At 35.5% G+C, this 20678-nt stretch overlaps 4 protein-coding genes across 8 annotated transcripts; 2 read left to right on the top strand and 2 right to left on the bottom strand.

The window, feature by feature from the left end:
- Positions 1-7074: 7074 nt before the first annotated feature.
- On the top strand, positions 7075-9818 carry LOC149935281 (fidgetin-like protein 1). 2 transcript variants are annotated; one of them, XM_090154463.1, is made up of 12 exons: positions 7075-7337; positions 7401-7477; positions 7540-7593; positions 7664-7752; positions 7823-7940; positions 8007-8108; positions 8169-8310; positions 8375-8831; positions 8901-9062; positions 9119-9338; positions 9395-9495; positions 9555-9818. In XM_090154463.1, exons 1-12 carry the CDS (start codon positions 7153-7155, stop codon positions 9684-9686), a joined length of 1839 nt encoding a protein of 612 aa, XP_090010589.1. In that variant the 5' UTR covers positions 7075-7152; the 3' UTR covers positions 9687-9818. The 2 variants fall into 2 exon arrangements, with proteins under 2 accessions (XP_090010589.1, XP_090010588.1); XM_090154462.1 differs by having other exon boundaries at positions 7076-7337; positions 7823-8108.
- LOC149935279 (uncharacterized) lies at positions 9691-13857 on the bottom strand. Of its 4 annotated transcripts, XM_090154467.1 has the most exons (3): positions 13723-13857; positions 13196-13262; positions 9691-10585 (listed from the first exon to the last, which is right to left on the bottom strand). In XM_090154467.1, the coding sequence occupies exon 3, from the start codon at positions 10578-10580 to the stop codon at positions 10044-10046; it is 537 nt and encodes a 178-aa protein (XP_090010593.1). In that variant the 5' UTR covers positions 10581-10585; positions 13196-13262; positions 13723-13857; the 3' UTR covers positions 9691-10043. The 4 variants fall into 4 exon arrangements, with proteins under 4 accessions (XP_090010593.1, XP_090010594.1, XP_090010591.1 ...); XM_090154468.1 differs by lacking the exon at positions 13196-13262; XM_090154465.1 differs by lacking the exons at positions 13196-13262; positions 13723-13857 and adding an exon at positions 12636-12900.
- On the bottom strand, positions 10651-12642 carry Pli (E3 ubiquitin-protein ligase pellino). The gene has a single exon (XM_090154464.1). The coding sequence runs from the start codon at positions 12583-12585 to the stop codon at positions 11182-11184; it is 1404 nt and encodes a 467-aa protein (XP_090010590.1). The 5' UTR covers positions 12586-12642; the 3' UTR covers positions 10651-11181.
- On the top strand, positions 13567-18087 carry LOC149935278 (transcription termination factor 2-like). Its single transcript, XM_090154461.1, has 19 exons — positions 13567-13662; positions 13744-13885; positions 14277-14388; positions 14464-14617; positions 14689-14826; positions 14890-15004; positions 15062-15265; positions 15326-15580; positions 15659-15742; positions 15803-16271; positions 16335-16399; positions 16515-16597; positions 16658-16749; positions 16816-16963; positions 17036-17277; positions 17337-17490; positions 17548-17630; positions 17696-17770; positions 17837-18087. Exons 2-19 carry the CDS (start codon positions 13858-13860, stop codon positions 17985-17987), a joined length of 2652 nt encoding a protein of 883 aa, XP_090010587.1. The 5' UTR covers positions 13567-13662; positions 13744-13857; the 3' UTR covers positions 17988-18087.
- The last annotated feature ends 2591 nt before the right edge of the window (positions 18088-20678 follow it).

The raw sequence follows: 20678 nt of genomic DNA, 5'->3' as shown, positions 1-20678 counted from the left end.
GCATGGCGGTCGCTATTCAGCAGACATCTTTTACGCTCGGGCTTCCGTTGAATTCCAACGTTAAGATATTTATATCAAAATTAAAAAAGATTTAATTTTTTAATTATGTTCAGATTTCCAACATTTCGGTAATCAGGCCCGAAACAAGTATACCACCGACAGTTATTTGAACAGTCGGCCAATTGTAATTTTTACCGTCTACAAAGAGACCTTTAATGCAACGGTCGGCCGACTGTCGGTAATCAGGCCCGAAACAAGTATATCACCGACAGTTATTTGAACAGTCGGCCAATTGTAATTTTTACCGTCTACAAAGAGACCTTTAATGCAACGGTCGGCCGACTGTCGGTAATCAGGCCCGAAACAAGTATACCACCGACAGTTATTTGAACAGTCGGCCAATTGTAATATTTACCGTCTACAAACTTTGGACTCTTACCCGACACATGGACTCTTAACCAACTGTATTTCGGCGCCTATGTGCTACTGGGGTTAAGACAAGTCTGGCCAAGGATCCAACTAGTCAATTGCTAAAATATTATATTAAAGAAGGCTGGCCGATATCCTTATGCTATATGCCACGCATCTGTCAGGCCTCTTTGGTCAATTCAGGAAGAGTTGCATATATACAAGAAGGAATCATTTTTAGAGGGCAACGGACATTTATACCTGAAGAATTGCAGCAAAAAGCATTGAAGCAAATTCAAGCCGTCCATCAAAGTGTATAGTAGCGTGTTTGGCAAGAGCTAAGTTGAATATGTATTGGCCGAAGATGACCAAAGATATTACAGATTACATACAACGATGTACTATCTGAAGAGCAAGAGACAAGGCTGATTCGGAACCTCCATTGCAACCTCTGCCATTACCATCGCTACCATGGGAAGTGGTAGGGGAAAGAACTTAACACTACTAATGTACAGGCAATAATAAGCTTTTTGAATCCGCATTTTTCACGGTATGGTGCTCCACAGACGCTAATCTCGGACAATGGGCCACCCTATAACTCCTATATGCATTCCAGAGATTTTTACATCAATGGGAGTGAGACACGTAACGACAAGTCCCTACCATCCTAAAACCAATGGATTAACAGAGCGTACAATCCAAACTATTAAAAATCTAGCCATAAAAGCAAATCAAGAAGGAAAGGACTTGCAATACGTTTTAATGGAGTATAGGGCCACTCCAATTGGGCAATTACCTTCACCCGCTGAAATGCTAATGGGACGACGCATTAGAACCCCGTTGACAACGTCAAAAAAATCCCTACAGCCCAACTTTCCAACAAACGTTATAAAACACACCTTACAACAGCGTCAACAAAATATGGTAAATCGCCATAAAGGGAGAAAAGCGTTGACCGCGCAAGATTTCGATATTAATACACCGGTGTGGTATATTACGGGTCCAAGATCATGGAAGCAGGCTCGAATAGTTGGTAAGGCAAAAGAACCACACTCCTATATGATAAAAATCCACGAGGGCAAGCTGTTTCGTCGTACTCGAGAACAACTAAGAGTGGACAATTCAGTGATGAACAACGAGACTACACAAAACCTAGCGGATCGAAGTCAAAAGTCGCAATATCACAAGCAACAAGTGAGGACTTCGCCAGAACATGCACGTGGGAACGGAGTAACAACAACCATTATAGTTTGGCAAGGCGCAAGGCAAGACTTCTTCCGCAACAGGAAGCATTACAACAAGAGCCATTAGTACCATTAAAAATTAATGAAGACTTTTCAACCCCACCAACAACACCAGGATTAAGAGACTCAGACGATGCTTCATTAAATAATTCATTAAACTTAGAGATCCGAAAATGAACGAGGTCAAATTGTTCAGTACTGAATGCTTTGACAAGTTCAGAGATCTCCGATGTCTCATTAGACTGTTCAGAAGGAGTAAAAGAGTGCCCAATAAAGGGGTCGCTTAATCAAGAAAGTAACAATGTAGCAAGAAAGAGTTTTCATGAACGAGTTCAACTAGGATTAGCGCTGAAGGACAATGCGTTTGCCTTACTGTCCAAGCCAGATATAGTAGTACAAGGGAATTCTCTTAGCCACAATATATCCACTATGGCAAGGTTTGAACTGTTTTTTTCTGATGATTTTAAATCTAATTTAGCTGTAAAAATATTGTTGTTATTTTTGTATTGGTTTGCTATTGAAATTTTATTTACGAGTAGTTTTGGTTTATAGAGAGATCGGCGCGTGTATATATTTGTAGAACGAGGTTAAGTTTTGAGAGCATGCAATTTTGGTTTTGAAAAGAGGCGGCAGTTAAATTTTGAAGTTTTGTTGAGTGTTGGGACAAGATTAAAGTTTTTGAGGGTGAAATGTTTTAAACTTATTTTTACCCGCACCCGAGCAATTATTTTACATAGCTATAAATTTTATAAAATGGGAAGGTATTGTGTTTATACAACCTTTAAATGCTACGATAAATCAAATGAATAGCGAGCCAATCTTGTGCCAAAATATTTTACCACGATACCCCCTTTTTTCACCCCTCTAATTCTCCCACCTGGGGGTGGACGAGTTCTCGCATGGAGTGTGAATCGTGCGCCTCATTTCTATTCCTTAGCTTTCTTCTTCCATTATGTAATTCTACCATTTGTACCGTATTCTTCGGGTTTTTTTTTAATTCTTTTTCAATTTGAGCTTGTGTAACATTTATTTCGACCAAAGATTTCGACGCCCTCTTTGAAGCAGTGTTGCCAGACTGTGGGAAATTTCCCATATTGTGGGAATTTTTGGGGTCCATTTTGGTTCCATAGAAATCGGTTAACAAACTAGAACGATTTTTGAAATTTTGTCGCGGGTTCCGATTAGAACTTTTAAAAAACCCTGCCTTTGGCCCATGCTTTTCGTTTGGCTGGCAACGAAAGTTACGCCATCGGTGCCAAACACTCTATTTCGCCTAAAATTAAATGGCCGACTTTAGCTCGACGCTAACGCGGTTTTTACCTCTCCGAGGGGACAAAGTCCCCTAGGATGAGTTATACAACCACCGTGTCTGTCTGTGGGTCTGTCTGTCAGGCCTGCGAACGCGTTCGCATTTTCGGTGCAAAGTGTAATCGCTGCGTACGCAGTTTCTCGAGATCTCTGCGTTCGCAGTTTCTCGAAGGGTTGGCAAAACCACCGTGTGACGGTGAGAGTTAACGGATTCATTTGCGGTTTGGTTTGGATGGTGTTTTTTCGCTAACCGTCGTGACGGTTTGGTGTATTACGTTTTTGTAATGTTTATGCGTAGGTTCTGAGTGTTGAATTTGTTGTGTTTGTGTTCTGATGGTTGTGCACGTTGAGGCTGTTGTGTTTATATGGGCGTTTTCTCTCCAACTTCTTCTTAATGACTTTGGGACGGACCGAGTGCTGAGTGTAATGCTACCTCTCAACGTCCAATGGCAGGGTTTCCACCAGTTGTACACGGTATTCGTCTTAGTATCAATTTGCGATCGCATCGGGCGGGATTTGAACCCGAGACCTCCTGCTTGACAGGCGGACGTTCTACCACAGAACCACCGACACTTGTTAAGCCTAATTGAAAATTAGACCTTCAGCTTTATTGGAAGCGTATTTAATAGAGTACGAAATTTTGGTTTAATTGAAATTGAATTGAAATTGAAATTATTGCATCGAAGAAATTCTAATTTAGCGTTTCTCTATTGATTAAAAACAAATGCGCCACCCAGGTTTCGAACCCAGACCATTCGGCTTGGCAGTTGAGCGCTCTACCACAGAACCACCGATAGCTACTTAGGTTTACTCAAATTAAGACACGCATCGTAAGCATAATATTTAATAAAGTCTTTTTTTATTAATGAATTTATGAAGGCCTAATCTGGTTTTTTTACGAATGAAATTTTAAAGGTTAAATCTTGTTTTAGCGCAGTCAGCCGAGATAAGAGGGGTAAAGGGTAGACCCTGTGGGTGGTCCACTTTGTTAGTTTTTTGTTATTTATTTACGGGTATTATTAACGACCAATATATCGTTGTGTTAATTCAAAGACGATAATTTAACGTTTATTGCTTTAAGAGCTGGCGGTTAGTCAAGCGGCTCTCTGTGCTTTGTTGATGGTAAGGTTTTTGCTTCTTGTAAATATATTTGGTGTGGATATTTGGATATCTACGATTTCTAACGCAGTCAATGATTTCCTGGGTGTGCGAGTCATTATATGATATTGGAAATTGGACGGCATTGGTCTTTTTCATGCGGTATGTGTCACAACGTCAACTGGAAGTCTACGAGTGTTGAAATAAAATGAGCGTTAAAGATGCGGCAAGTATTTCGTAAGCGAGAAAAATACAATTACCATCTGTAGATATTTCATTCATTAAAATTTGCTTAGTATTATATTCAACTGATAAACATGTACTGTAAAAAGGGTTAAATTCAATTGTGCATTGTTTTAGTAAGTCTAACTCGCTGTTGTAACTACTTAATTTATAATATTCTGAATAAATTAAACTCGATTGTTTCGTCTCAATTATTAAAATTAAAATTTTATACCGGGCAGGGTTTGAACCGAGAATACGTTTTTCGTAAATAACTCTGAATTGCGGAGATATCTTTGGGGGTCGTGTCGAGAAATTAATACCACTAGGGACCATTCTTCCGAGGAGAGGTATATTTTGGCTTGCCAACTTGTTTTTACATCTTTAAAGTAACTTATGTTTAATTAAAGTAATCAAATCGTGTAAGAGTACATACTCAAAAGAAAACATATCTTTTCACGGGTTAGTGTTAGAAATAGTTTTCTTTTTACCATAATTTCCAATCGCTAAGAACGCACTAGAAAACGCGTTTCTTTCAAATCATAGAAAGATAGTTTTTTAAATAAAAAATGAAGAATGGTTCAAAATTCCGTAATTAAATATTTAAGGAGTAATGGGTCACTTCAATTTAAGTTCATATTGACTGCCGTAAGGAATAAATCCAAAACACCAGTATCAATGCTTAGAAAAGAAAACACGACACCGATGAGACTGTTTGACATGTAGAACGCGAGTGAATCAACCTACCAAATGATATAAGAAATATTCAACATACAAATTTTCCCGTTTATATGAACTTAAATGTAATATAAAATCGTCTTGAAAAACCGTTTATTGCTTTATAACATTCAAAAATAATATTAAAATTATTAACATTAATAATATAATAAGTTTGCGTTGTCAACGCGCGTATTTTGAAACGGAAAAACCCGATTACTATTGTTAAATCTTGGATTAATAATATGATATTTTTAATACGAAACAAATAACGAAATACGTGGAATTTTTGGCGTTAAATAAGCTTAGAACGTATTTCGTTATTTGTTTCTTATTACAAGGAGCGTTCGCCATCATTTAACCAAGATTTAACGATAGTAATCGGGTTTTTCCGTTTCAAAGTACGCAGTAGATTAAAAACCGAGGCTTAAGACTGGAAAAAGATTCACCGCCTTCAAATTTTCGTCTACTTTAAACTTGGAGGAATAAAACAAGTATACAGGAGTTGCGGAGAGCTGCGAAATCGGTTTCGTCAGTGACCGTGAACTCGTGCGAGACGGAGGGGTTCAAACGCGACTAGCGCCAACTGCATACGGAATTTTGCAACTATTATCGTTTTATATCATTGTTTTCGCGTCGTCTGGTTTGTTTTATTCCTCCAAACCAATACGAGTCATTTTGGAAAAAAGCGCAAAGAATTTAGAAATGTTTCAAAACAAACCAGACGACGTGAAAACAATGCAGTAAAATGAGAATAGTTGCAAAATTCCGTATGCAGTTGGCGCTAGTCACGTTTGAACCCCTCCGTCTCGCGCGAGTTCACGGTCACTGATGTAACCGATTTCGTAGCTCTCCGCAACTCCTGTATACTTGTTTTATTCCTCCAAGCTTTAAAGATACATTCTGAACGAACCAATGGATGAAAAGTTATGAAACTAGCTTTTAAATAAACCTTGAAACTTATTTCAATTCATATTTATAATTCACCGATGACAAAATTCGTGAAAAGTTATATCGTTCCGAATTACAACCTACTTTCTAAAATCTAATTTTTTCTTTCTAATACGCGCGTTGACAACACAAACTTTACCTAGACGAGCAGATGCTCGGATATCTACATGGTGCGGGAAAAATATTATTTTTGAATGTTATAAAGCGATAAACGATTTTTCAAGACGATTTTATATTACATTTAAGTTCATATAAACGGGAAAAATTGTCATGGGAATATTTCTTATATCATTTGGTAGGTTAATTAACGTTTAATTATCGCCAACTTTACATTAATTTCAATGGGGTGGGGGAAAACTTTTAACCAAGTTACGCGCGAGCGCGCCTCTTTAGGCAGTGCAGATGGCGTTACTGTCGTTTTAGCCAAGAATCTAATCGGTACCTTGTCAGCCATTCGATTAAGCGTTCTAGTTTGTTATCCGATTTCTATGTTTGGTTCTGTGGGGGAAAGGTAATTTTTTTTCAAAAATGTTGATTTTGTGGAAATTTTCACATCAGCGGGTATTTATCTTATGTTTTTGTTTAATTTGACTATCAATAGAAAGCTAAAAAATGTCTAGAGCAGTGAATTTTCGTGACTCTTAAAATGTTATTTTAATTATTTCATAATCTTTACACTTGTTTATAATTTTTTTTTATTGTGATAATTTTTTATTTTTACGCTTAAACTGAGTTTTCTCTCTTGTACATATATCCTGTAATTGAGGGCTATAAGTCGCAAGAAGACTTGGTCCTCAAATATCTTAATATAACTCTCGAGTTAATAAATAATTTGAATTTGAATTTTGAATTTGAAAGGAAACGCATCGTAATACGACAATCAATCAATGCATAGGCCTAACAAACGAAATGTTTAAAAATGGTTAAATCAATAAAATTTAATTTTAAAAAGTTCCTTTTCCAAACGTTTTTAAAACAAGGGCTTGTTTTCCGTGGTGTTTTCGTTGGGGGACGGGGCTAAATAGGGGTGGAAAATTTACTATCCTGCAATGGAAATTTCGACTTTCAAACATTGGCAACACTGCTTTGAAAAAGCGGACATATTTAAAAAACCGGAGACGATCGCCAGCGTTTTGGATTTGGTTTGTGCATGGGCCAAATCTATTTGGTTTGTGACAGTTCACACAGTAAATTAAAATATTAAATGATGGATGACGGTAACGAAACTCCTTCGGCTAAAGACTTTTATCAATTATTTGAAGAAACTGTTTTCCAAAGAGATCTTTTTGAAGAACCAAATAATATAATGGGCATTGACATTAATTCTTACAAAGCAGATGCAATTAGGTCTATGCTTATTCAAGTAGATTTTGCAGGAAGAACCAATAGGTATATAAAGCAGGTTCATTATAATTCTTTGATATATGTTAAAACTATTGATGTATAATATAGGTTATCACCTATGTGTGCCCATGAACTAAAGAAACAGTTGTATGATGATTACCGGATTGTAATAGATGACCAAAATGGTAAACATATTAAATTATTTTAGCGCTGACCTTTGGTGAATTTATACATTTTATCACCAAAGGATTAAATAACTTTTCAAAAGAGGTATTGGCTGTTTGCAAGCACAGAAAAAATGGTAACATTATATGACTGTAATACACCCATCATTATTTAAATGTGTTATAATATTTCTTTAAATTTAACAGAAAGTTCCAAATTTAAATCATCACTAACTTCATTATCAGGAACAGATTTAGTAGGTCTTTATGGGAAAAACCTGAAAACAACGTTATTTGTATGAGAAAATGGTTTTATATACCTATAAAATTATAATTGAATTAAATAATTTTTTTTTGTTAATTAAGAAACCAAGCAGTGATCAAGAAGAAGAAATGGCGAAGACTTTCTTAAAAATAAAAATTCCACCTGGAAAAGCTGAGATTAACAAGAATTCAGCTGTTCATTCTGAACCCAAGAAATATTGTGAAAACTATTTTTCTAAAAGTGCAAGCTCATCTAATTCCAGCATTGCAAAATGTGAAATTTTAGACACAAACCCAATTTGGACCAATAAAGACACCAAAGTAAAGAAATACCTGAAACCAGTTACTCAGACTTTCTCAGCCAATAAAAGAAAGAACAATAACTATGGTAGTTCTTTTATTTTTGTCTCATAATTTTGCATCTTTACTTCATGCTAATCCTTCATAGAATCCCATGAACAAGATGAGAGGAACTCTTCTAACTCATTTAAAACTGCAAAAGATATTTGGGTTGTGGAACAGAAAAAGAAAAACTCTTCTGCATCAAATAATTTGGAATATGGTTCTAATAAAAAGACTTTGGGAACTAGGTATTATTTCTGTTATGGAATTTTACGAGTTAGTGTTTGGGTTTTAAGTTGAAAATTTTCTTAGACCAAATTTAAATAGAAAATTCATCCCTCCGATAGCCAATAATTCAGGTTCTAATGACAAAAATGCTGTCTCAAAATTTGGCCAGGAAGGAGATGACCAACCCTTGGTTAGTACAATATTCCAAAAAGGGGATAAAATTTACGAATTTGATCCAGAGAAAGTCAAAAATGTTGACCCTAAAATGTTGGAGGTGATGATCAATGAGATTTTAGATGATGGCTCTCCTGTGACGTGGGATGATATAGCTGGACTAGAATTTGCAAAGAAAACAATTCAAGAAATTGTAATCTGGCCATTGTTGAGGCCAGATATATTTAAAGGCTTGAGAGGACCTCCGAAGGGAATTTTATTGTTCGGCCCACCCGGTACTGGGAAAACTTTAATTGGTAAATGTATCGCAAGCCAATCAAAATCCACTTTTTTTTCCATCAGTGCAAGTTCTCTCACTTCAAAATGGGTATACATGAGAGAGTAATTAGAAAATTTTTAAATTACCAGACCTAATTACCCAAACATAATTTGTTAGATTGGAGAAGGCGAAAAACTTGTACGAGCTTTATTTGTTGTTGCAAAAATACTTCAACCATCGGTAGTTTTCATAGATGAAATTGACTCTCTCTTGACTCAAAGATCGGACCAAGAGCATGAATCATCCCGTAGACTAAAAACTGAATTTCTGGTCCAATTAGTGAGTTGAAGATATTGAATTATTCTTCATAGTTCTAGCACCTTTGTTATCTATAGGATGGAGCTGCTACTTGTAGTGATGATAGAATTTTGATAGTTGGGGCTACCAATAGACCCCAAGAATTGGATGAAGCTGCTAGAAGACGATTAGTAAAACGCCTGTATATTCCTTTACCAGAAGCTGAAGCTAGGAGAACAATAGTAACACAACTATTAAATCAGCTGCCTAATTCTTTGACTTCGCAAGATCTAGACATTATTTGTCAGAAGACAAATGGTATATTACATATTGGTGTGACTCGACAGTTTCTTAATCTAGCTAAATTAATATAGGCTATTCTGGAGCGGATATGGCTAATTTATGCAAGGAGGCGGCTCTAGGTCCAATAAGAGAACTAAATTTTGCTGATATTGAACACATACCTTCAGAACAAGTAATTTTTATAGATTTTTACATTTATCTTTCTTTCAAAACTCTTATTTTGGTCCTTAGCTTCGTCCAATATTTGTAGATGATTTCATATTGGCTCTAAGTCAAGTCAGGGCCAGTGTATCAAAGGCAGATTTACAGTCTTATTCAGATTGGAATTCTGCATTTGGAAGCAGTTATGTTACTAATAAATGATTGTAAGAAACACTCTTTATTTTAAAAATACTTAAACTGTTTGGAACACACTGGGAATACAATAGGAAAATATTTGTTTAATACAAAAAATGTAACAACAAATTGTAAAAGAGAATTAAACTTAAAAACCAAGATTGGGAATGAATTGAAATAAATCGTTTTAAGTCTAAACAATCCAAAAAATAAATTAGGCTATTAAAAAAAATAAGCCTGTAATAAAATTAACAATACTGGATATTTTTTTGGCAAGAATACATTTTAAATGGTTGGAAATAATATTTAAAGGAAAATAATCTCACAAAAAATTATAATTTGGTAAAATTTGAGCCATTTAATGATTGCTGTTTGTTCCAAAGCTTATAAAATGAGACACCAGTTTTTTGGGTCCTCATTTGGCAGTGACTTCGAAGTGGTGTCTTGGGCATCTTTCTCCCCATTCATGATTTGAGATTCCTTGCAATCCTCTACTTCCATTTCCTCATCCAGATTCAACTTTTTAACTTCAATTTGTACAGTCTTAAACTCTTCAATTTGATTTTCATCGCTTAAATTTTTTGACCTTTTACCAGAATCAATTTTCACCAAATCTCTTTCATTGAGGCTTTGACGGAGAGAGGCTCTTTTCCTCTGGCTGCTTCGTTTTGAATACCCATTTCCATTTGAAACTGGGCTTTCCAAAGCCAGTTGGAGTTTCGCAATATCTGGATTCAGCGCATTCTTGGGTGTAGCAGTTTTCTGATAGATTTTTTTAAGCTCACTCTTCTTGTGAGATCCTTTGGGACGACCATGAGATACAATATTGGACTGGTTTTTGTGCACCCAAGGTGAGGATACTGTGTTTCGAGGAGTTTTCCTGGTTGACCTTCGAGATCCACTTGCATTTGTGGCTTTCATTTCAACTAAAATATGAAAACATTTGAGAATGTGAACGTGAAAAAATTGTTGAATGAACCACAAAAACAAATTCCATATAGAACTGGTGCATTTATTATACACATTTTTAGCATATATATTTTGCCTATTAGGTATCTACAACTACATCCATATATTTATGTAAAATGGAGTGTTTTTTACCTCTTTATAGGCAGTATTATATTGTGATACATTGTTGAATATTTTACAGAAAATGAGAACTAAAAAATTGTTTGAGCTTAGAGCTCCACTATACAAATATCAGTATTTGGTTCATTTAAAGTATTCGCGAAGCTTCAGAAAATCTAAAGGATTTAGTAAAAAGTTTTTTAATGGAAGTCTAATATTTGCCACAGTCGCTTTCAAATAAAAAATTGGTAAATTATTTACTTCTACAAAGGTTTCCTAAAAACCCTGGGGTTGGTTTTTTTAAACGTAGAAATTTTTGAGCTACGTATCACAGAATTGTTATATATTCTCTTCAACTAAAATGGATATAATGGGAAAAAGTAAGTGTCAGTTATTTTTATAATTATTTCTAAGAAATAAAAGATAGTTTGGTGTTTTGTTCTATTTTGACAATTTAATCAACATGATCTTGAAAGATGAGGCGAACATATCCTGGATGTTCAATCAAAGGGGTAGCGCAAAATGGGCACGCTGCGTGAAATCCATTGGTGCCATGAGGGATGGGGACGGAAGCCCAAAACTTTACTGTCATTTCGGAAGCCATGTGGCCACAGGGATTAAATGCGTAATTTGGTACGGCACAGTCTACGTAGAAGGCAGGTTCAATACCCATACAAAGCTTGACAACTGGACCAACACTTAGGCACATTGGGCAGGTCCGGGTATTAGTATTTATATCCAATCCCCAGTCGTGAAGCCCCTGTACATGACCACATTTAAGGTAAACGTACGGTTGTTTTTCACTGGTGCTTAGAGTTGATTTTCTAGGAATAACTAAGGTGTTCAAACCAACAGGGCATTGGGGCCTTCCAGCGTTTAATTCATCAATCTGCTCCTCCAAATGCTTGTAGGTTGGAGACTTGCTCAAACCTTCAACCGACCTCCACAACAAAGTAGCTCCGCATAAGTCAATGAGTGTTCCATCTTGTAGTTCATTGGTTTCTTCATCAATCTTTGGTCCTTTTTGAGCCGCAGACCTTGATTCTCTGAGGGCATAGACTCCTCCACCAACTGATATCTCTCGCCAAATTCCAGGATGAAATCCACCGCAAAAGGTACCACCTCTTGGGTGCATAATTAAGATTCCATTAGTAGTTAAGCCATCAATTTCTCCATTCTGTTGCCATTTAGTGGCTTTCTCTCCAAGAAAAATGTTTCGCGAAGAATCAAACCCAGCCGCATATACCCTGGCTGTGTAATTAGGAAGCCTGTCTACAAGAATTCTGCAAGCAAAACGGGAGATAGTACTTTGAGTTACTTTAGAGTCAGACAGTTTCACACCAGGAACCGTATCCATAACGACAAAATCAATGGGACTTTCAGAAGACCGACCAATTTGGAACATATCTGTATCGTCATCACAGCAGTACTCAACAATTACGGCTTGATTTCGGGATAAAGTGTAGGAAATTGAGTGTTGCGTACTATCCAAAATGGCTTTAGTTGATTGCGGAGTTTTAACAATGTAATGTTTTGACTTTTTGACACCATTTGCAACGGGTCGCCGATAAAGAACAAATTTACTACGTCTCCGTCCCTTTTCTCCTTGAGGTAAAAAGCCATTGTAACCGAGTATAACTAACTCCCCATATTTAATTGGCTGGCCAGTAATACCAACATTACTAACAATGTTCCTAGGAATTTGAACTGAAACAGCAGTACTTTCCGATTCAGGGCCTTGGTTAGATTGTTCATTCTTTGAGTTGGCGTTTCCAAGGCCTAGTAAATGCTGGGGAGTACTAGGTCCCGAACTATCGCTCGATTTCTCTATGGATGAAGACGTAAGTAAACTACTCATTTTTGCGATTTACTTTCTTTGAAACAAAACTAGAACGCGAAAAGTATTACTTTGTTCCTCGGTCATGTTTACTAGTACGTCCAAAGTCCGACTTTTCACCTGCCAAACGTAAAAAACAACTTTTCCTTTGCTGTCGGACTGTCGCGACGCGACGCCTATCGAAAATTTTCACCGTTAAAAAAACGTTGCATTCCCCCTCTCCTCTTCTTTCAACTAGACGCTTTACTACCCCCTCACGGGCCCCCAACAATGCATCCGGTAAGGCTGACACAGTGGGTGGGCAATTTTCACCCATCATCCATGTTACCAAGAATTTAATGGTATTAAACCATACCATAATAATAAAATGGTAGGCATATGAAAGATAAAATAATTATTGAAAATGTCAAAAACAAGCGCAAGACAAAGAATACATATTCTTAATATGGTGTAAAGGAGGAGGATAACCGACTTGACCGTGTAAGAGGCATTTCACTGGACCAAAACCCAAAAAGTCCCAAATCCTCACAAGTGACTTTTTCACAAGGAGCGAGATACAGTGCCGAATGGTTGGGAAAATGATTTCAAAGGCATGGAGAATGTTAAAACTGATTTAAAAAATTTAATTTACTTGGTTTTCAAAATTTTGAAATCAACTTCGGTTTCTCTTTGATACGGAGAGGTGCCTTCTCTTGTACCTTTTTTGACAAAAAATTATGAAAGTGTTGTAATTTTTGTAAATACGTTTTTAGTTTTTTTTTTCTTGAAGGTCACAAGGTCATTCTTTAAAGTGGTTAAATTGTAATAAAAGCATTAAAGCTTTGATTCTAATGTAAATTACTTCTTTAAATAAAAATACGAAGATTTTCGAATTGTTAAATACCTATAAACATTGTCAGTTTATTTTATAGTAAATGCACGATTTGATTTAAAATCCTCCTAAAACATTTTTTGGTTAAGAAATTGTAGATGGCGGTATAAAAAAATTAACAAATATAATGAACAAAGGGAAAATAAGCCTATGCCTAAATGTATCCGCTGCAACGGACTGCCCCTGATCTTCATAACAAAGAAATTATACGATATATTTATTTAAAAGTACTTTTGTTTTCAGAAATAATATTAATTAAGTTAGAGTTTTTATCATTTAATTTTTACCTGGTTTATTCTTTGCCTAAGGATTAGAGGACTTTCAAAAATTCCAAAGTTTTTGGCTTCCTTCTTCGACCAATCACATTTGCGGTTAAATTGGATACAAAATTCGAAATTTACCCCTCCGGTTGACAAATAATCATGGACGTGGTGATCTGTAAAATTCATGGTAAAAATTATTAAAATGTCCTTTTATTTTTTTTTAATATTCATCCTTTTTAAAAGATGACCCTGAAATAAATAAATAAATGTTATGCAATTTGCATTTGCATTTGTGTGTTAGAAAGGTTAATTAAAATAATCAAGCTATCAATTTGTTGTCAATAAGATCTTAGATAACAAAATAAAAAAAATTAATCAATTAATTAATTTCTGATAAGAGGTTAGAAAAAACAAAACTATCAGGCTATCAACTATTACTTTGTTGATAAAATCTTGGAAACAAAACCAAAACTAGCAACATTTCCAATAATATCTTGGATACCAAAATAAAAACTTAATAGCCATCAATTATTATGTTACCGATGATAATAGGCATCGGTTATTTATATTGTTTCCAGATACTGTCTGCTTTTTGAAAACTGGTACAACACCTGGAACACCTCAATTTCGGAAAAGTTTTTATATTTGCCCTCACTACCCCAGAGAATGTCAATTTAAGAGATGCGCCAAGTAATATGCTGCCTTATTTTTAATTTTTTCTTTAATGTTAGTTATTTTAACTGCATGACTGATTTTCTTTTAAAGCATCCAGGTATCATATTGTCTTAAGCATAAGGACGAAATCTGCGAGTTGCAAAAGATAAAATTCGATTATCTTAACAATAAAGTTCATTATTACCGTTGTAAAAAAGATTTTGTTAATGGAATTTGGTGTGGAACTGAAATGTTAAATTCAAATGTAATGCCTTTTTAATTAGACAGTAAACTCCGATTCAATAAATTGGTAGCATTACAATATTTATTTTACAGGAGAAAGAGAACCCTGTGGTTAAAAATGTTGATTCTAGTGTGTCAAAAATAGAGTCTAGTGTTAAAGCAAAAGCACCTTTATCAACGTTATTGGTTACAAGTGAAGAAACGCTCAAGCATAAATTAATTCAACATAAAGTAATCAAAATATCATTTTCTAGTAATTTATTATTTACTTTCTCTAATTGAGTTGCTTTTTAGAAACTTATGGAAAGTGTCAATCTAAATAAGTTGCCTGATAAAGGACAGAAGCTTCTTAAAGAATTCAATGAAATCCAGTCTCAATTGTCTTGGTTCAAGATTAAACCTAATCCTAGTTAGTTAAAATTATTAACCTTTAAATAACTTAATTTTAGTGTTGTAAAATTTTTAGTAGAACAGCAAGAATTTCATTCTAAAGTAACAGCAGTTGATGAACATAGTATTACAGTGTCTATTGCAAAGGAAATTCTAGCAGCTCCAAAATTAAAAGTATTGCCAATGGAGTTAAACAGGAAGACATACTCAAAAGCTACTCCTAAAGTTAAATTCTTGGAAGAATTACCACCCTCAACTGGATTTACTTATCAAAATAAATGTAATCTTATCAGATTGATGGGATTTTCTTTAAACTAGTGATAAATTTTCTGTTCATTAGCTGGAACGAGTTCTGTTCATCAGTTTTATGGAGGTCGTATGACTCAGAGTAAAATTAAGCAAGTTCAGTTAGTGGCGGAAGAAGCCCTTGTTAGTTTGCACAAATCACTACAAACGTGTCCTGGTCCAACTGAGGAAGAAACTGACCCAGAAGGTTTGAAAACAACTTTGAAACCCCATCAAAGACAAGCTCTTAAATGGCTTTTGTGGAGGGAAGAGCAAATTCCAAAAGGAGGCATTTTAGCTGATGACATGGGTTTGAATTTGGTTTTTAAACTAACTAGTCTTCTTTTATTTTCATTACAGTTTAATTTTATGGTTTGGTATCTTGTAGGTTTGGGAAAAACATTAACCATGCTGGCCTTAATTTTGAAAGATATGGAAAAGGGAGTACAAACTGTAAAGAATGCAGCTAATGGTGGGGCTTTTTTTTGAAACATTCTGAATGTTTACTATATGAACATTTGTGAATTTTTAGGCACATACCAAGCTAAGACAACATTGATCATTTGCCCAGCATCCTTAATTTCTACATGGGAAGAACAAATTATTCACCATTGTAAATTAAGGACTTCCCATGGAAAATATTTGATTTATCATGGACGCAACAGAGATACAAATGTCAAAATATTGGTCACATATTATATTATTATAACTAGTTATAATGTAATTCTCAAAGAAGTGGGTGCTCCAAAAGTTGGTCCTGGGCAAACTATTAAAGATATTTGGAGCCAGTCTGCTGCGAAAGGAGATGATAATTTTATGGATAGCTCTTCTCCTTTGATGAAAGTCAAGTGGAACAGAATAATTTTAGACGAAGGTCATACAATTAAGAATCCAAAAACCGGTACTGGACTTTCTGTTGCTCGTTTAAAAAGTGAAAGTCGATGGGTTGTAACTGGAACACCAATTCATAATGCGACTTTGGACATGTATGCACTCATGAGGTAAAGTGTTACATTTATACTTTTTATTATAAATTAGTAAGAATAAACTGTCTTTTCATTTAGGTTTTTAAGATATGCTCCATTTGATGAGTATCAAGTGTGGAAAAATTGGATGACCAACAGCTCCAGTAATTAATAAATACTGTAAATTAAGAAATGTAAAGCAAAGTGACAGCTGCTACATGCTTAATTTACTAAATTAATGGGCCATATTATGTTTAATTTTTAATTATTTTTCATTAGGTACTGATCGATTGAAAAAGTTAGTTAAAGGAATCCTTTTGCGAAGAAATAAAGATCAATTAGACAAGAATGGAATTCCCATTGTACGAATATTAATCCTCATCATTATCTTTTTGTACTTGTTAATACAAATTTTTATACAGGTTGCACTGCCCAAAAAAACTGTCAAAGTTCACTCATTAATTTTAGAGGGAATTGAAAGAGAAGTTTATGAGAAAATCGAAATTTACTCAAGGTATACCGGCTATTAATTTGAATTGCATAAGGTCCAATATCATTTATATATAACTTGTACTTATAGATCAGCTTTGAAAGACTTCTTCAATAAAAAGGATAATGGTGAAACTGTAAAACCAAGTGATCGTAAAAACCTAGTCAATGGCGCCCAACTTCTAGGCCTTTTGATAAGAATGCAACAATGTTGCACGCATCTTAGCCTCTTAAAACCTGTAAAAACTTCAAATAACTTTATAGTAGATAACTGTGTCAATAGTTCTTTTAAGTAAAATTTTCATATTTAGCTTTTAGATGGATCACAAGACTCTGACATGACTGAAGATGATGATGATTTGTCCAATCTCATTAACATTATGTCAAAAGTAAATTTGGGTGATGAACCAAAAACTGTTTCAAATTCAAAAGCTACAGTAGATTTATCGTATTATAAACACCATAAAAACTTTAAAATTGATGTATTGAGCACTAAAATTTCAAAGGTTTTGGCAGAAATTCTAAATATTTTAAAAGACAAGGATGATAAATGGTAATTATTTAACTTATATTTTAATTTAATCTAATTTCAAATTCTTTTTAATCCAAAAGTGTTGTAGTATCACAATGGAAATCGTCATTGCATATTGTTGGCTTTCATTTAAAGAAAGAAAAAATAACATACAGCCTCATTCAAGGAGATGTAAATTTAGATGAACGAAGCAGAATTTTGAAAGATTTCAATGCTAATTCTAAAGGCCCGCGGGTTTGTTAAACCATCTTAGCTAGTACGTTCTTCATTTGAATAATTAATCTTTTGTAGGTGGTTCTACTCTCTCTAAAAGCTGGAGGTGTGGGCCTAACTTTAACTGGTGCAAATCATTTATTTTTGATAGACACCCATTGGTAAAATTATCAATACTCCTAGATTTACACTTGTAGACTATTAAAACTAGGTTTTTGGATTTTAGGAATCCAGCTTTGGAGAATCAAGCCTGTGATAGAATTTACAGAATTGGCCAAACAAAAGATGTCGAAATTCACAAGTATCTAAGCAAACGTTTTAAAATTTTTGAAGCTTTTTCAATATGCATATTTAACTTTTTGTATAGATTTATCTGCTCTGAAACTATCGAGGAACGTATTAGGAAGCTGCAGCAAAGAAAATTACTTTTAGCTTCACAAATTTTAGAAGGAAATGTGGATAAAAATGCACCAAATTTAACATTACAAGATTTAAAAGTGCTTTTTGAAAAAAGCTAATTTTGATTTAAATTTAATTTTAGTTTTTAAGAAACTTTTTATATTTCGAGTCGTTTTTATTTTTCTACTGTATTAAATTATAGCTATGCAAGTAAACAGCCATGTTTGGTATGATTTTTTTTAGCACCACTAAGGACATGGACCAAAGAACTAGTACCCTAGATTCGAAATAACTGCCTTGGGCTTAGTCAATTGTGTTTACCCACTTCCTGCCAGAACTCAGAAAAATTAAACTCCATTCTTACTATAGAGTAGTAACACTCCATAGCTTTAGAGTATAGAACGATCGTTAGAATTTTAAATGATACGAGCTTGTGACCCATCTTTGATTATTTCGCGCCTCAAAATAGATTTCTAAATTCTATTTGTTCAGAGGACGAAATCATCAATAATCGTCCACCCCTAAAAATAATTGACTGAACCAAATTATCATGCGACTTTGGAACCCACGTAACCCACGTTTATTTTTGGAAAAGGTAGTTTTTAAACGTGATTTTTCGAAGTTCGACACGCTGCTGCCTTTTTAGTTTCACATCGAATATATATTTGAAGTGACACTATTGCTATGGACGGAATGTCGTTAAGTGTTTGTTGTTTGTTTGCTTGGCGTGGAAAGCGACGACGCGGTAGATGTAGCTGCGAAAAATAAAATATAATTTAGACGACACCGGGATTCGAACCGATATTTCTGACCACGTAATCTCCAAAACCGACACCTTAATCAAGTAAGCAACGCCGTCCTCTTCAGAATTTTGGCTTGACATTTTAGCCTTGAACACTTTTATAGTTTGTATAGTTGGTCCAGAGATGTCGCTCTTGTCCGAAAGTTTCAGCGCGTGTTTTTTTGTTTGAATATTTCATCGAGCAGTTGGTTTGGCGGGAAGTTTGAATTAAACCCGGGTCTCCTGAGGGTGGGCGGGTGGGTCGCATTCGACTCTTTTTTCCGCCCCCTCACGCGCCGTTAATTTCCGCCCCCACTGACCAACCCCCTTAAAGGGAGAGTGACCGAAAAAAACAAGTTGGTCTCATTCGATAGAACTCTTTGACGCGGACGCAGTGCCGTTGTTTTCCGCCCCCTCCGACCAGCCCCCTTAAAGGAAGAGTGATCGAAAAAAACAAGTTAATAAATTCATGGGTAATTTTTTATGAATTGGCGAATTTAACATGACTTTTGGTGCCTAAACTACCCAAATGTTTGATATAAATTTCCTAAAATAAACCCATTTTAATCCCAGTTTAAGAATTTCTTTAAATCATATTTCCACTAATTTCAATAATTTAAAAGAATTGGGTTCGTCGTAATTGGCTTACCTATTTCACCTTTGATACTTTCCGTCTATCTAACGATAGGAAATCACATGGCCTCAACAGCTTTTGTATTGGTTAATTTGGTTTGCCCACCCGGGTACCCTGAGGGTGGGCGGTGGCCACTCTTTAACATAGGATGTATCAAACGATAGGAAATCACATGGGCTCAACAGCTTTTGTATTAGTTTACCTACCTGCGTCTACTAAGGGTGTATGGGTTTGCCCACGCGAGTACACCGATGTGGAACTAATATTACGGCCTGGGCCGACTTGTTAGTTTCACATCGAATATATATATATATTCGAAGTGACACTATTGCTATGGTTAAGTGTTGTTTGTTTGCCGTGGAAAGCGACTACACGGTAGATGGAGCTACGAAAAATAATTTATTAATATAATTTAATTTATTGGCGACACCGGGTTTCGAACCAAGATTTATGGCCGCGTAGTTTCCAAAACCGACGCCTTTACCAATCGAGCCACGCCGTTCTCTGCGAGGTTTTCGCTTGAACTTTTAGCGTTGAACACTTTTATAGTTTGTATAGCTGGTCCAGAGATTTTTCCGGCCCTCACGCGTTACGTTAATTTCTGCCCCCTCCGACCAACCCCCTTAAAGGGAGAGTGATCGAAAAAAACAAGTTGGTCTTATTCGATAGAACTCTTTGACGCGCACGCAGTGCCGTCAATTTCCGCCCCCTCCGACCAACCCCCTTAAAGGGAGAGTGATCGAAAAAAAACAAGTTAATAAATTCATGGGTATTTTTTTAATGAATTTGGTGCCTAAACTACCCAAATGTTTGATATAAATTTCCTAAAACAAACCCATTTGAATCCCAGTTTAAGAATTTCTTTAAATCATATTTCCACTAAGTTCAATAATTTAAAAGAATTATGTTCTTCGTGTTTTGCTTACCTATTTCACCTTTGATACTTTCCATCTATCTAACGATAGGAAATCAAATGGCCTCAACAGTTTTGGTATTGGTTTGCCCACCCGCGTATCCTGAGGGCGGGCGGTGCCCACTCTTTAACATAGGATGGTGAATTATATATCAAACAATAGGAAATCACATGGGCTCAACAGCTTTTATATTAGTTTGCCCACGCGGGTGTCCTGACGGTGGGCGGCATCCACTCTTTAATTTAGGGTGGCAATTTATATATCAAACGATAAGAAATCACGTAGCCTCAACAGCTTTTGTATTAGTTGGCCTACCTGTGTCTTCTAAAGTAATGGTGTATAGGTTTGTCCACTCTAACACACTGATGTGGAACTAACATTACGACCTGGGCTGGGCCGACTTGTTTCTACGTGTACGCCATTTTCAGTATACAGAACTAAATAAATAAAATAAATTTTCTTTTGTAATACGCAATTGTCC

The sequence above is a fragment of the Leiobunum rupestre genome, chromosome 7, assembly GCF_980474605.1.
Source record: "Leiobunum rupestre chromosome 7, qqLeiRupe1.1.hap1, whole genome shotgun sequence".
In the NCBI taxonomy this organism is placed as follows: Eukaryota; Metazoa; Arthropoda; class Arachnida; order Opiliones; family Sclerosomatidae; genus Leiobunum; species Leiobunum rupestre.
Note: the sequence above shows the minus strand (reverse complement) of the source record. Positions and strands in the feature narration are given on the sequence as shown.

Coding starts and splice junctions, on each gene's coding strand:
- LOC149935281 (XM_090154462.1), top strand. CDS start 7,153: ATGATGGATGACGGTAACGAAACTCCTTCGGCTAAAGACTTTTATCAA. Junction 7,594..7,663: donor TTGCAAGCACAGAAAAAATG/GTAACATTATAT, acceptor TAAATTTAACAG/AAAGTTCCAAATTTAAATCA. Junction 9,063..9,118: donor CTGAATTTCTGGTCCAATTA/GTGAGTTGAAGA, acceptor TGTTATCTATAG/GATGGAGCTGCTACTTGTAG.
- Pli (XM_090154464.1), bottom strand. CDS start 12,585: ATGAGTAGTTTACTTACGTCTTCATCCATAGAGAAATCGAGCGATAGT.
- LOC149935278 (XM_090154461.1), top strand. CDS start 13,858: ATGGACGTGGTGATCTGTAAAATTCATG. Junction 15,005..15,061: donor CAAGATTAAACCTAATCCTA/GTTAGTTAAAAT, acceptor TAAAATTTTTAG/TAGAACAGCAAGAATTTCAT. Junction 16,400..16,514: donor TTGGATGACCAACAGCTCCA/GTAATTAATAAA, acceptor ATTTTTCATTAG/GTACTGATCGATTGAAAAAG.